Below are 15,152 nucleotides of genomic sequence, written 5' to 3'. Positions count from 1 at the left end.
CTAGTTCGGCACCACCGGGAAGGTTTCGATGGCACACTCACATGTCATATCTTGCCTTGCGATTCCAAAGGCCAGGCATCTCGACGGGTTCATCTGCGCTCCAGCATAGCCAGGAATGATTCCGCTCGTGGCAAAAGAAACTAGACCCAATGATGCGCCAACCAGGAGAGGACCCATTCGGGGGCCGAACAGAGCTGCTTGTCGAGGATCGAGACCGACACCAAAGGACAGAAATAGTAGGACAAATGACGCGAAGACTTCGTTGAGGTAGATTTGACCGGGGTTTGCCTGGGATGGGTCGTACCAACAACCGCCACCTTGCAAGCTGGTGGTGACAATAAGCTTGTATTAGCATCTCTGGATTACGTGATTCCCGAACACAAGGTGACGAGATTACTATATGCTGGGTACACATACCTCGTGGCTCTTTTAGGACCCCAGACACCCAAGAGAATTCCACCTGCGAGGGCACCTCCTAGAGTTTGAGCACACATGTAAAGAATGCCTAAGGAGGGCAGTGTGTTAGAAAAGAGTTGACCAACCAGGTATGCGTGCATAATGTACGTGGCATATTTGAACTCAGTCAAGGTAGTATCAGGCAGCTGAATCATTCGGCACGTCGACACCATGCATCTAAAGAGAAACATACCTCGAGGCACGGAACAGAGACCAGTCAAAACTGCCGAAAACGTAATCATTGGATTCAGATGTCCTCCCGAAGCAGGAGCCGTCGCGTAAATAAACGTCGCTATCAGAATGATGTTGGAAATGCCGATATATCCGCCAACTTGCGGCGTCTGGTAGCTTTCCAGGGTAGCAGTAATCTGGCCCGAGAGAAAGACGAGGCACGTAGTCGCAACGAACTCGACAACCTAGAATCCCCCACCAAACAAGTTCCGTCAGCAAACCGAGTCTCAGCCATTGAACTCCCAATTGAAGCCCAGAACCATCAAAAAAACAACGTACAGCAGACTTCCACACAGATATATCAACCCATTGGCCCACGAAATAGTCTCTTCTGCGATACCACGGAGTCAACCGCACGGCGCCGGGCCGCACACCCGGAGCGAATGATCCATCGAACGCGGCAAGATCCATTTTCGACGTCGCAGGTCTCTGGTCCGAAGCCGTGGAGATCCGAGCAGCTGGGGGCGACTCGTCGCCGGCTGGGTGCGTCTTCTCCTGCAACGACTCCATGGCGGATTGAATGTGTACTTAAGCTGAGCGAGTGAATAGCCGTTATGCCTCTCTTCTCCAGTACAGGTGAGAAAAAGAATAGAATACCCGTCAGATATATGTCCAGCTGTCAGCTAATAGCGGCTAGTAGTAGCAGCTCCCAGCTCGCGGGCGGACACCGATTGCTAGTCAAAGGCGACGCAAAGCTCCGAAGCTCCACCCGGAAACCCTCATACGTGGGATTTCAGCAGCTACCAGCATGTGGACAAGGATTCCAAATGGAGATGCTGTGCCCGGCTCATGTTAGTAGGCTATTTAACTTTGTCCGCCTCAAGTGCTTTGGGTATAGCCTCGTTGCTGATTAAAAATGCAAATAACTCGCTGCATAATCATGACACTTTGGCGCTAAGGAGCGAATGCTTACCTTCCATTGGCTGTTCAGCCCAGTTAAGACCCTTTGTCACCGTTGACAAACAAAAGCATGTCAACTCATAAGCACGACGATCCCGTAATAGCATTCCTTGGTAAGTTGTGTCAAATGTTCACCATTAAGTATATCCGAGTAGTCCATGTCCAACGGCTTTGTACAAATCCTGCTGGCTGCCAACTCCAGGGAATCATCGTCATCGTGTAGCAAAAAAAAAGAAAGAAAAAGAAACACCCAAAACGGACACGCTAATGCTTAGAATAACCACCCAATAACACTCTTTGCCTTTCCTTTCCATCCCTTCTCTTCCTCTACTTGCTCTTCAGCCGTGTGCACGTCCGTCACGAGGTCCATTTCGTCCAGGCGCACAAACTTGGTTCGCTTGATGATCTTCCAGCCGAGATACATGACCAGCATGATGGGCAGTTCGATGTAGAAACTGACAAAGCTGACGCCATCAAATGATGGGCTGAAGCAGCTCCAGCCCTGGATCAGGACAAGGAATGAGTTCAGCAGAACGGCAATCCAGGGACCGTACGGGTAAGTCCAGTTCTTAAAGGGAAGCAGATGCGTCTTGCCTTGGCGAGCGAGGGCGGCGCGGAAGCGGAGAGAGGTGATGCCGATGGCGATCCAGCTGAGCTGATTAGAGACACCGACAAGGCTACAAACGACTTGGTTAGCGATACAATATCGAGCGGGTTCGACGATGTCACATACTTTTGCAGCCACGACCAAAGCTGGCCAGCACCGATGAAGCTGGAGCCGAAGCAGAGTCCCGAAACGAAGCCGGTTGCCAGAACAGCCACCCAGGGCACCTGGTTCCTGTTCAGCTTGCCGAAGAATTTGGGAGCATGGCCTTCCATGGCCAAAGTGTACAGCAGCCTCGTTCCGGCAAACAGCGCGTGGTTTCCGGCAGACAAGACACTGGTCAGAATGACGGCGTTGATGACACTGCCTGCAGCCTTGGCTCCAGTCATCTGGAAGACAATGGTAAAGGGTGAGGTGCGTGTTTCCTTGGAGTTGAGGTTGGGGTAGTCGTAGGGGACATTGAGACCAATGAGGAGGACGGAGAGGATACTGGGACATGTTAGTACCACCATGGTGCATGGTTGCAGCAAGCTGACAGAACATACTAAAAGAGCAGAATTCGCCAAAAGACATTCTTCACCACCTTGGGCATCGTCTTTGTGGGGTTCTTGGTCTCACCAGCCGTGATGGCAATCGACTCCGTACCACCGTCTATCTCGCTGTCAGCCAAAGAAGCAAATCCGAGCATGGCGTTTCAGCTACTTACACGCAAAAGAGGCCGTGACGAAAACTGAGGCAAACCCGCCGATACCGCCGACGAATGGGGCTCCAGGGATATGCCAGTATTCGGCACCAATGTAACGACCCTCAGCGTTGCCACCGCAGTTGACAACGATACCCATGACAATGAAGACCTAAACGAGAGTCAGTTGAATCTGCGATTGGTTCACAAACGCCGAAACTGCTACTCACAACGATGGTAATGACTTTGAGCAAACTGAGCCAATATTCAAGCTGTATTTTGGTCAACTACAACTGATTTTGGAAAAGGTCGCCTGGGGCTTTTATGTTTGCTTACCTCACCGTATGCACGCACGGTAGCAATGTTGACGACAATCAAGACGAACCAGAATATCAGACTGAGTGCCCATCCGGGGAAGTTGTCGGTCCAGTATTGCAGAATCAATTGCAGCGCGACTAGATCAGATGCAGTCGAAACAGCGTCATTGAACCAGTAGTTCCATGTCAGGGCAAAGCCAAAGGCGTCATCAACAAAGCGACTAACACGGGTTCCCCTGTCAGTAAATACGAACACATCGAGTCCAGAAGGTGAAGAGTGCTTACCCCGCAAATGTGCAAAAGCTTCCTGCCACTGGTAGAAAGGCGGCCATCTCTCCCAAGCTGAGCATGGTCACAAAGACGATAAAACCGACGATGGCGTAGCAGATGAGGATCGAAGCTGGACCACCAGTAGCCAGCGACTTGCCCGTGCCGAGAAAGAGACCCGTTCCAATGGTGCCTCCAATGGCAATCATCTGAACCTGGCGTGCAGACAGAGAGCGGCGGAGACGGTCCTGGAGAATGTGTGTTGACCCCTCAAGATCGTCGTTTGGCACATCTTGCGTGTGGTCGTGCTCCTTCTTGCCATCGTAAGGCGTTTGCTCGTCGCCGAGGTAGTCCTGGCGATAACCCATTGTGATTTGCTTGATAGTGATGATTCAACTCGTTGTAGGAAAGAAAAAAGGCTGTAAACAAGATGAGGGCAAGACTTTGCTGCGTGACTTGTGACGCTTGGCGTGAATGTGACGGGCTTCCAGAATGAGTCCAATGCCGGCGGCTTGGCAACGGATGTGGCGTCGCTATCCGCTATATCGAAATCAACAGCCCTGGAAATAGCCCGCTAGCCTTCCACTCAGTTTTCGCTGGCTAGTTCCAGCTACTTTCAGTGTAAGGCAACACAACAGAGGAAATGCTGTGAACAAGAGAAAGTGGAAAGCAAAGGATCAACGACGCGGCGATGATGCAGATGAAGTACGAGTAGGTTCATACCTCTTGCATCCATTAGCGTCTTCGAGAAGAAAAGAACCATGCCATTATCTAATGCAAACCCATCCAAAACTGAGAAAAATCTGGTGATGGCTGTGTGAGAGCCTTCCGTGAGCGGACTTGGCCGCTGTACTAGGCGATTGCGTGCTCGAGAGAATTCCCCACTGGGGGGACTGGGCGAGGTAGAGCCTCCAATGAGGCGTGGCGAGAAGCTCTTTAGTGATGACGATGCCCGGATAAGGCTTGACAGGGCAGGCATCGCATTGGCAGCCCTGGAAAATTCGAGAGCGCGGGCGAGGATCCCAATGCAGCGTTAATTTAGTCGAGGTGTAGGTGTGCAACTGCCGCAGGTGATCTGCTGTTAGCTGAAGCTTCTCTGCTGCACCCCGGACAGACAGTGTCCAACAAGACGCGCCTCGACGCTTACAGCCCAGCGTATGTATTCGAAAGGCGTCGACTGGGCTAATGGGGCCGAGGCAAATCTGCTCCGCTGCTGCAAATTGTCGCTGTCACTGTCGCTGCCTCTCGGTGGGGACGGCGAGTCGATGCGTCTAGATTCTCCAGTCAGTCCATGTCAACTTCGCAACGTCTCCCAGGCCTCACCGCGCTAATCGTGTACCAAGAAGGCGCTTTCTCGGCGTTGGCTTCCGAGTCATGGAGCCGCTCGTCAGTGATGGACCAAAAGCTGACAGATTGAACAGCTTTTGTTGCCACGGTCATCTGTGCGCCCACTAGCTGGCTGTGGCGCCAAGCAAATCTGCAGGCGAAGGAGTCGGTGCTCATTGAGAGTGTTGATTGCACCATCGCATCGGTGTTTGGTTCTGGACTGACAGCTGATAGAGAACAATGCCAAGCGAGTTGTGTGGTTGTGTGGTGTTGAAGTGAGTGCACAGAGTATTGGATGCCAAGTCTAGAGTTGATGAGCTTGAGCAATTAATATTGTGTGCATATAGATGAGAATAATATTGCTATCAGTGTATCGCGACCTCGCTTCTCTTGTTCTTTCCTTCATGGCAATCAATCTTGATTGATTAGGTCACGCGCCATTGTTCTGGAAGAAAATCATGTCCAGTAGCATCTACAAAGTTTTCTAGCGCCTTACAGGTGCAGATTCAGGTACAGGTCCCCAAAGGAGGCGCCACAACTACAGCGCCACAGCTGTTATCGGCTCTATCAGCCCCACTGCCAGCTTCTGTAAATCTTCTCAGCACCTTCACCAAATTTCAACTTCCAATTTCAAGATCCCAGGATTTACATCATCTCTCCGCTCGGCTCAATGATGTAATTTCTAGAGGCAAATCCGGTGCCCCATCCATCAAACATTTCCCACTAAATGCATAGAAGCTGGCTGATTCATTCCTCTAGACAATACCTGCGCACCCATTTTCTGCTTTTGGCTCCGCGATAGCGCCATACTCCACTCTCCGAATTCTCCATCGTCTCCCCCCGATCCGACCTCCGGTTTACGAGCCGCCCGGCTGCCGGCTTGATACCGCCAATTACCACAGAAATCCATATCCACCGGTTCATCTCTTGTCGCCGCTATCGATATAGCTGTCCTGACAACGGTCGGATAGCGGCATCTGCGGCATCTGAAGCTCCTCAAAGCTCGCCGACAAAGTGGGGAGAGCGTGGCTCTGATGACATGAAGACCATGGTCTACCCGGCAATCTGTCGAAGATTGTCACAAGAGGAAGAGAGAATACCAGCTACCATCTGTCTCTTTCAGTATTAATGATGCCTCCCGTAAGATCGGCCGTCAGCAGCCGGCGGTCTTGTCGTTGATGTACTATTTGCGCTTCCTTGGCCTCTACCAAATGCTTCTCTTTTATTCATATTTGAGTTGAGAAACAAACAAGATGCTTAGTGTCTCCCCACCGCCAATGACAGGCGGTCATCATCACAATCTTCCCTATGTTTCTCCCAGCCCGCCATATCAATCGCCTTGAAATATTCCATTGGACGCAAAAATGTCTCATTCTATAGAAAATTTCCTTTCTGTCTATCTTTTTTCTTCTTTTTTCCCTTTATGATACGCGCTTTTGCTAGCCAACTCCCCCATTCGAATGCAAGCTTTCAATCCCAACAATACCTGCAAAATATGATCAATTTAGCCTGATACACTGAATCCCGTCCCAATCTTCATTCACTTGATCTGAGCGATGAGCTCAAGCTCACGATGTGTCCTTGGCAGCAACATATTGACAATTTTGATCAGCGCGCCCCATATGTTTGTGACTAAAGCAATACACGCAACCGCTACAGACGCATCAGACGCGACATTCCTTACCAATGTGACATAAAGATCACTTACCTGCAGCGTCCCCAAACTGTCGTCCATGCGCCCTCCATCATGAGGAGAGAGCAGGACCCCAGCAAGATTCTTCTTTGACTCTTGCAGTTCTATGACTTGCTGACATAGGCATAAGTATATGATTATCAATTTTCGTGCATTGAACTAACCTCTTCGAAGGAATCCCGCATATAAAAGCGCACGGTCGTCACTTCCTGCATCTGGCCGATTCGGTGAATTCGAGCCAGAGCTTGCTCTTCGAGAGTTGGATTCCTGTGAGTAGATGAGTATGGTAACCAACTCTTGTTTTGTTGTAAAAACTAACCAGTGTGGCTCCATGAGATATGCTCGCGATGCTACCGTGAGCGTAAGGCTGGGAAATGTCAGTCATGCAAAAGAACTCGACCAAGGAACCACCTACCCCACTGCACCACACGAGAGGGTGAGTAACATGACACGGAGATTTGGATCTGTCTTGAACCTCTCTATGACGGATTGCCGATCCTTTTGAGGCACCTTGCCGTCGAAGCGGATACTGGGAATCGACGCTTGATCCAGGCCAGCTTCGATAACGTCAAGAGTTAACCTCCACGTCGAAAATACAACGCTATGATGCCTCTATGTTAGCGCCCTGCCAACTAATTACAGACATTGGAGAATTACTGTACCATTTAGTGTCTGGAGGGAGTGACTTGATATCAGTAATCAGAGCTTTCACCTTGGATGGAATCCCAGTGGAGAGATTCTTTATTTGTGGTGAAATAAGACTGGAGACATCTTCAAAGACGCTTGTGCTTATGGACACTGGCGCTGTTGGACATGAAGGCTTGTGGCGGCAGAGGGCTATGTGATTAGCCCGGCCCAATTTGTGTATGCAATCTCCACAAACATATTTCAAACAACGGGAAAATTCTGGACTTGTGTGTGCTGAGGCCGAATCATCAAAGAGCGTCTCGGTCAGTTCCAGAGTTGATGAGCATTGCGCGCAGACCATTGGACCCATTCCTCGTTGAACATTGAACGTCTCCTGCGCAACACTGGCCCAGTCACTAGCTTCAGCCATCAGGTTCTGGAGATTTTGGTGCCTTGAGTGATAATAGAGGCCCAAGTCACAGACAAGTCGCAGTGATTCAATCCGCTGAAGAACGTTGACATAGCCGCCCGCCCGCGACGCCTCCGAGCTATTTTGGAGTACCTCCTCGATTTTACTAACCGCTTGCTCACGTATCTCGTCATATAGTGTTCTTTCCTCGCGGCTAAAGTCAACAGGGCATCGCACATCTCTTCGTTGGGGAAGATTAATCGTGGCTTTGGGCCTGCGAAGCAGAAGACACGTTGAAAGGTGTTTCAATCGCCTTACGGCTTCCTCGTCCTTTCCAGATTTCCAGAAGCGAGATATATCAGTATCAAACGCCCTTGGATCAGTATAAGGATGAGCTCTGATGAATCTGAGGAGAGTCGCAAGATCAGCCAGACGGTTCTGGATCGGTGTACCAGTGACAGCCCACCGGGCGACAGAGTCAAGCGCGCATATTGAATGAGCCATCCTCGAGTTCCCATTTCGGATATAATGTGCTGTTCACATTAGTCACAGGAATCTGAATCATGTTTTATACCAGCTCACCTTCGTCCAAAACAATTCTTCTCCAGCGAACTGAAAAGAGAATGGAATACCCGGTCTTCCACTCGGCGGAAACAGTGTGATAAGTGGTCAAAACGACGTTTACACCATCAAGCTCGCTCTTGTCAACAAATCTGTTTTTGCCATGGTGGCAACGCCATACTATGCTGCCCTCTACAACGTGCCTGCTCAAATATTAGCCGTATATACAAACAACAGTGAATCAACGATCCTACTCTGCCAGTTGTTCTTCCCAGGTGCCAAGAACTACTAAAAGTCAGCATATGGCATCGCTCAGTGGCGATATCAACATCCATAGAACCTACGTGGCGGAGGTACAATTACGAGAGTAGTCGGGACAGCATTGTCTTGCTCATCATCAATATCCATGTGAACGCCGTTGTTCATATCACTGTCTAAGTCTGTTGCTGCTAAAGAGATCATAGTCAAGGTCTTTCCGAGACCCATTGGGTCGGCGATGATGCCCCCATAAAACTGCGGAGGTTCTTCAGACTGGTGAGTATTTGAAACTCTGTTGACAAAACTACATCGACCGTTAGTTTACTACCATCAAAACCAGAATAAGCACTCACAATCGTCCCTGGTTCGTGTCTGCCTTTTCCCAAATATCTGACTGATGATCATCGAAAGCCCAACCTTTCTCACGGCGAAGTAGGAATGTCAATGCTTTCTTCTGGTGACTGGAGATTGTCAGTTTATACAAAGGACAGAGTAATTCCAATAGCAGCGGTCACCTACCTTTGAAGGATTGCGCGTATTGCCTTTGGTTGTGGAGTCTCCTCTAGGTCGACGTTGCTGCTCAACATGTCTAGCAACTCTGGTCCTTCTGTGATGTCCTGAAGGCAAGATGATATGCCTGTATGAGAGACAACTTGAGAAAGCAAGAGACACGACTCAAAGGCCTCTGATGACAATCGGTGAGGGTTGCAGTATTTGACGTCTCTATGACACACTCGGGGATCCTGGAGATACACCCCATACTCTTGAAACCATATACCGATTTGTTCAAATAGCTCCCAGGGGCCGTATACAGTAATGTCTAACACGCAAGATAGCTGTGCAGAACCCTTGGAAATTTTTCGCGCTGAAGGCTCACTATGCGGAGTGCAAGAGGCATGGAGATTTATGGTCGGCTCATCGAGAAGGCCCTGGATCATCTGTCCATGGTCCGATAGAATTATTCCTTTCATACGTGGATCGTCTATTGCGCTGAAACTTGCGGACGAATTTATTTGGACTTCATACACTGGTGGAGTTTTTTCCGAAGCTCGGTTTTCGCATCTCCCAGAAACACCCGAGATCTGCAAAGGGTCAGTTCGGAGTCCTTGTACGCGACCATTCGAACCTACTCACCATGCCAAAACAAACTAAAGTCTCTTGGTTTGTGTTGGACTGCGGTTCTTCAACCTCATCAGACTCTACCGTAATGTCTATACAAGTGGCTGATGAAGGCGACACCGAAGACTGCTCCGAGATGAGGGAGGCCTGGTACGAGCTTGTGGGATGTAGTTCGCCAGCTGGCTGAATCAACGCTAGAGACTCAGCATGGAGCAATTGACCGTTGAGCTGATAGGTGTTCGACGGCACAAGAGAGTCGATAGGGACTTGTGATAGTGGATTAGCCCAAAAGACGGAATTTGGGGGCCCGCATGGATATCCATTGGCAGCAAACTGCATATCATACGAAGCAACTCCATTGGGGCCGACCATCCCATAGGATTGGTTTATCATGTGATTATGTTGTGCGTGAAAGTTGGCAGCTATTGGGAAAATGGGTTGGTATCCAAAATTGAGGCTGATGGGATACTGAGCTGGCAGCCATGTGGACGGCCATGCGGGCAGTATTCCTGTAGAGACGGGCAGTTGGCCTGTGAACAGTGGAGGGACATGCTCTTGTGCCGCTGGACTCAGATTATCAGGCTCTTCGGTTCTTCCAATGAATGAACTGGTACGAGAGCTTGGAGATTTGTCCAATCGCTGCCTCTTAGCTTCGTGGCGGTAGGGATCATCACCAGGCTCCATCCAATATGCCTCAGGAGAGTTGCCTTATCAAATTGCTGCTGCGACGCGCGAGCGGTATTGTAAAATAGGTAAGGACTCGGCACTTGAATGAAACTCGTATAATATCTCAAACTTGATGGATGGTTGACGCAGATCTAGATCCAGAGTATTGTTTACTGGCGGTGGCTGTGCGGTCTTGTGAAGGGTGCAAAGGGTGCACTGCTCGGTAAGGCGGCCGACGAGGCTGTCTACGAGGCTGTCTGCCTGCCTGCATGGCTGCCCAATGGCTGTTACACAAACTTGTTTTAGCCATCTTCTTCTATTACGGCGTGTTGACTTTTTCTTTCGCACCATTCACTGTCTTCAACCCTGGATCGATGCGAAATGAGATAGCAAGAGTTTCTCGGAATGCCTCTGCCCCCTCCCATATCCGCTCCCGCGAGGCAAACAATAAAGGCAGCGTTTGAAGATCTCGATCGCACAATTACTCCTGCAGATTCGCGCGACTTTCGTGTTTCGACTCTTGCACAAGTACGAGATGCGGCTCTTGAGATTGAGTGGCAGCTCGCAGCGCGGGGGTCACTTCGCAACATGCGCCGGCTTATGCCTCTTTTTAGGGGAATAGAGCACTATTCTAAAGTGATAGATGTTCTATGTAATGGCACCCCGTATCTACCATGGATATGGGCGCCAGTTGCTCTAATTCTCCGCGTCGCCTCGGAATATGTCGACGCATTCGAGCAAATTATCAAGGGCTACTCACAACTTGCAGAATCACTGGGAAGATTTGAGCTCTTGGGAAATGCTTTCATTCGCGATCCAGATTTTCAGCAAACTTTGGCTGTCTTTTATGCGGACATTCTGCAGTTCCACAAACATGCCTACAAGTTTGTGCGGCGAAGTGGTAAGTATGCTCACCATTTGCATACACTCACGCCTTTCTGACCATTAACCGATATCATTCAGGGTGGAAGTTGCTTTTCCTCACCACTTGGGGCCGATTCCAGAGACGATTTGACAATATTCTTGAAGATATGAAGCGACACGAGGCGTTAATTGACCGAGAAGCAAATGCGCGCAACATTGCCGAATCAAAAGAAATGCGTCAAGATATCCGCCGCTGGAGAGAGCAGAGTCTCGAGCAGGTGTCCAATCTTGATGGGGAAGAGGCTGCTAAGCAATACCAATCTATCATCTCATGGTTAAACATGGATGAATCGGATCAATTGGCAATCTTCGAATCAATATCAGCCGAAGGGCGAAAACATCCGGGCACTTGTTCATGGGTGCTGAAAAATCCCAAAATCAGCTCCTGGCTTCAGAGCAAGCCTGACACATCGGTCCTCTGGCTACAAGGCACGCCGGGGTCTGGAAAGAGTGTGATATCGACACAGCTCGTCAACTTTATGCAAGCATCCAATATGTTTGTCATCCATCATTTTTGCACGTATTTATACACATCGTCTACAACTTACGAGCAGATATTGAAGTCTTTACTCATGCAACTACTTCGGAAAGATGGCGATTTGGTCGCTCATGTCTATGAAGAATTTGTTCTAGGGAAAAAATCCCCGACAGTACCCGCCCTTGAACGTCTTTTACAACTCCTATTTAAAAGCATATCCAACGAACCATCCAAGGCGGAATACGTGTGGATCATTCTAGACGGCTTAGACGAATGCGAACTGGAAAAGCAAGCACGAATAGTAAGCTTGATGAATCAGGTTGCGTCAGACCGATCATCGCCAGGAAATACGACCTGCAAAGTTCTCATCTCAAGTCGTACCTCTTCAATTCTATCAAACTGTTTACGCAAAAAGCAGACAATCTCTCTAAGCGATGAAAAAGGCTGCTTAGAGGAGGCGATACGTCAGTATGCATCTCAAAGACTGCAATCGCTGGAACAGAAATTCCACCAACTCCATATATCTCCTGGAGAAGTCGACAATATCGAGCGCGGGATTGCAAAAAAGGCAGATGGTAAGCTCACTCAGACAGCCCTTCTATGGCCAAGATTCCTGACTACCTGATAGGAATGTTTCTTTACGCCAGACTGGTCCTGGATTATCTCTCGACGAACATCTTCTATAGCGGGGATGAAATCATGACCTCTGTCAATCAGTTGCCGGAAAAGCTTAGCGATTTGTAAGTTTTACAGTTAAGCTGTTTACCCAACAGATGTTCGACTTCTAATACTTCTCTCAGCTACCGTAAAATTCTCCTCCAAATACTCACCCACTTGGATATCCGATCGGAAAATCGCGTTAAAAGTATTCTCAGCTGGATCGCATTTGCGAAACGGCCACTGAAGAGGCTCGAGCTGTTGTCTGCAATTACATTTAGTTCTGGGGATCCTGAGGTCACGAACCTTGTTCCTGAGTATATACTAGATATATGCGGCCCTCTGATTGAAGAAAGAGGCGATACAACTTTGACATTTATTCACGTCTCCGTCAAAGAGTGAGCAACGCAAACCTTCTCGTCAACATTCGAGACTTTTAACAGCACTATAGGTTTTTACAAACTCCTTCGAGCAGCTTGACTATCACTCAAGAAGAGTCGTTTCAAGAACATGGGGTAGCTACTGTTTCCTGTCTTCTGTCTGGACTACGGATTTTTAGCAAGGTTTACCCAGAGCAGGCCAGATACCTCCGGGTTATCAAGGGTCTCCATGGATTTCATGTCTACGCCACTGAATACTGGACTGAATACTTGCTGTCCAGTGTCAAGTTCGCTAGAGAAGACCTAGACAACACTTCCCGGCTACTCGTCCTTGCCTGCAAATTGGCGGATACACTCAACGAAACGAGTTACCCCGCGATCAGTGAAGATGCTAAGAGTCCGCCGAATGGATTGAATGACCGAACGTCATTCCTGCGACAGCACCCAACTCTTTATAAGCATGTTGAAGCAGCCTTGAAAGGAAGATCCCTCAAGCGACTTGAAGCGGAGCTTTTCCCAGAAACAAGTGAGTATTGTCAATTGATGCGCATGCCCCGCTAAATAATAACTTGCTGATGCATGCCCCAGATCTCGATGGAACATGCCGATCATCGAAGAATTTAGCTCCTTTGGACGGGATATCAGCCATGCTTACAGTGTATCAAGATACTGTCAGATCATTACTTGATCAACACGATTATCCAGGAGTCACTGCTGAGGAACTGGAGCTGTTTAAGAGTCAGTTTCGTACCTCGGCGTTTACCTGTCGGCTCAAGTCTTGTCCTCGAGCTACATTAGGTTTCGAGTCTGAGAAACATTGTCTTCAGCACGAGATGACGCACATACGACGACTTCGATGCACTGCTGCCGATTGCAAATTTCCGCCTTTTGTCTCTCCCCAAGCATTGAAGATCCATACCAGCAAATACCACAGTCATGGCCTTCTTCCAAAGTCTATACGCAGTATTCAGGTATCACCACAGAAAATAGGTATCCTTGTGTACCAGAAAGATCTTTCAGATATTCGTCAGAACGAGAGCTTGCCACAAAAAGCCGACCAAAAGGCTCAAGAAGGCCAGGAGAAGCGGAAACTCTCATTTCAAAATGATGAAGACCCTTCCAACCACACGTTGTCACCTGTCGATCCGTCGGCCGCTGATACAGTTTCTTCCACCACGTCCCAGTTCTTTCCCATATATTGCTCTTTTCCCAATTGTGTAAACATAACAGATGCAAGTTTCGATTCTCTCTGTGCTGCTCATTTGGATCATTATCAGGCTTTTGCTAAGAAAGACCTTGATCCTGAGTCAACGGAATCTGCACCAAGTACATTGAAGACGATAGTCGAAACCTCAGAACAAGACATCACGCCACTTGATGAGCCATCCGTTGGACGAAATGTTACTCCTCTCGAGGTTCTAGCAGATGAAAACTCAGAACAGATGGCAAAGCTACAACTGCCAGAAGGAACAGATGCATATGTGACACCAACGTTGACCAAGGGCCAGATTGAGACCCCTACCGGTACCTCTGCTGCGGCAGAGCCCAATTTATCGCCTTCTGGACCCCCCTCTCCCATGACACCGGGTGTTCCAATTGAAACATCCGAAAGCCACTGGGATGCAGAGGGAGAGAAGAAAATCTACCCGAGTGGAAGGCTTATGGGAAGTAGGAAGTATCGTTGTCAAACATTTCTTTGGCCAAATCAAGGAGATGATCTTTATATGCTGGAGATGGACTACATGCATACATTAGCAGCAGATAATGATATGAAGCTTATTTCGACAGGTTTCTGGCCACGAGGCATTCGGGTTAAGTCTGCGGATGAAGTGAGTTATCTCATGGCCCAGAATGTCTTGCATCATGGGAGCATCCTCCACAACGTATTTGTTGTGAAGGCACGAAGCGTGTTTCGTCAATTCGGGCACCTGGTGATTGAGGGTGGCAGACCCGTCCATGACGACTACTGGGTAGCCGATGCCCGGAAACAATTGAAAGACAAGATAATGAAACAAATAGAAAGCAGTCTTTTGCAGAATTATCGAATACAGAAACGATTTGGGATCGTGGCTGGAAGATCGGTAGCGCAAGCCGCGAACCTTGCCTCTGAGCGGCACTTGGATGCGAAAGTCACTGCATATGGTGGAATAGAAAACATCCCAGATGATGAGATTGCAAACATTATGGACAATGCTCTTGCTCATCTCGGGCAAACATACAACTTCTGAGGTGTGTTTCTATGGAAAACATGCTTGGGCATCTAATACGGTATGCATTTCTCGTTGACGGCGCATGAAGACTGCCCGATTGATGTACCAGCTATGATAAATATATCTTGACCGGCTCCAGAAACATTTAAGATGAATTGACCTGCTCTTTTTATTGACCTGAATTGGGGCCTAGGAATCGCAATCCGCTTCAGTAGATTTAGGACGTAGGTTTGGACCGCTTTCGTACGAATTTCCGGACCCTAAGCTCAAACTATCGCCTGTGGGGAGGGATGAGGAATCTAGAATGCAAAGCTTGGCTCTGTAGAGAAGTGCACACTAGGATTTCCACCGCTTATTCCCATTCATCTATCGACCAACGCAGGCCAG

General features: G+C 48.8%; 4 protein-coding genes across 4 annotated transcripts; 1 reads left to right on the top strand and 3 right to left on the bottom strand.

Annotated features, from left to right (window-relative positions):
• T069G_01973 (major intrinsic protein domain-containing protein) lies at nt 1-1,197 on the bottom strand (the record flags this gene model as incomplete). Its single annotated transcript, XM_056169183.1, has 4 exons — nt 1-325; nt 418-505; nt 650-872; nt 967-1,197. 4 exons carry the CDS (start codon nt 1,195-1,197, stop codon nt 1-3), a joined length of 867 nt encoding a protein of 288 aa, XP_056034499.1.
• A 661-nt stretch (nt 1,198-1,858) lies between these two features.
• T069G_01972 (amino acid permease domain-containing protein) lies at nt 1,859-3,825 on the bottom strand (the record flags this gene model as incomplete). The annotated part of the gene is made up of 7 exons (XM_056169182.1): nt 1,859-2,264; nt 2,321-2,680; nt 2,737-2,842; nt 2,898-3,045; nt 3,104-3,145; nt 3,210-3,411; nt 3,476-3,825. 7 exons carry the CDS (start codon nt 3,823-3,825, stop codon nt 1,859-1,861), a joined length of 1,614 nt encoding a protein of 537 aa, XP_056034498.1.
• Nucleotides 3,826-6,323: 2,498 nt separating this feature from the next.
• T069G_01971 (type III restriction enzyme, res subunit domain-containing protein) lies at nt 6,324-10,134 on the bottom strand (the record flags this gene model as incomplete). The annotated part of the gene is made up of 13 exons (XM_056169181.1): nt 6,324-6,590; nt 6,641-6,743; nt 6,796-6,843; nt 6,892-7,077; nt 7,139-7,608; nt 7,666-8,045; nt 8,095-8,276; nt 8,328-8,358; nt 8,418-8,459; nt 8,505-8,623; nt 8,685-8,792; nt 8,851-9,413; nt 9,466-10,134. 13 exons carry the CDS (start codon nt 10,132-10,134, stop codon nt 6,324-6,326), a joined length of 3,168 nt encoding a protein of 1,055 aa, XP_056034497.1.
• Nucleotides 10,135-10,521: 387 nt separating this feature from the next.
• T069G_01970 (chromatin remodelling complex rsc7/Swp82 subunit domain-containing protein) lies at nt 10,522-14,783 on the top strand (the record flags this gene model as incomplete). Its single annotated transcript, XM_056169180.1, has 7 exons — nt 10,522-11,017; nt 11,080-11,982; nt 12,055-12,093; nt 12,147-12,258; nt 12,319-12,573; nt 12,627-13,081; nt 13,144-14,783. The coding sequence occupies 7 exons, from the start codon at nt 10,522-10,524 to the stop codon at nt 14,781-14,783; spliced, it is 3,900 nt and encodes a 1,299-aa protein (XP_056034496.1).
• Nucleotides 14,784-15,152: the final 369 nt, after the last annotated feature.

The sequence above is a fragment of the Trichoderma breve genome, chromosome 1, assembly GCF_028502605.1.
Source record: "Trichoderma breve strain T069 chromosome 1, whole genome shotgun sequence".
In the NCBI taxonomy this organism is placed as follows: Eukaryota; Fungi; Ascomycota; class Sordariomycetes; order Hypocreales; family Hypocreaceae; genus Trichoderma; species Trichoderma breve.
Note: the sequence above shows the minus strand (reverse complement) of the source record. Positions and strands in the feature narration are given on the sequence as shown.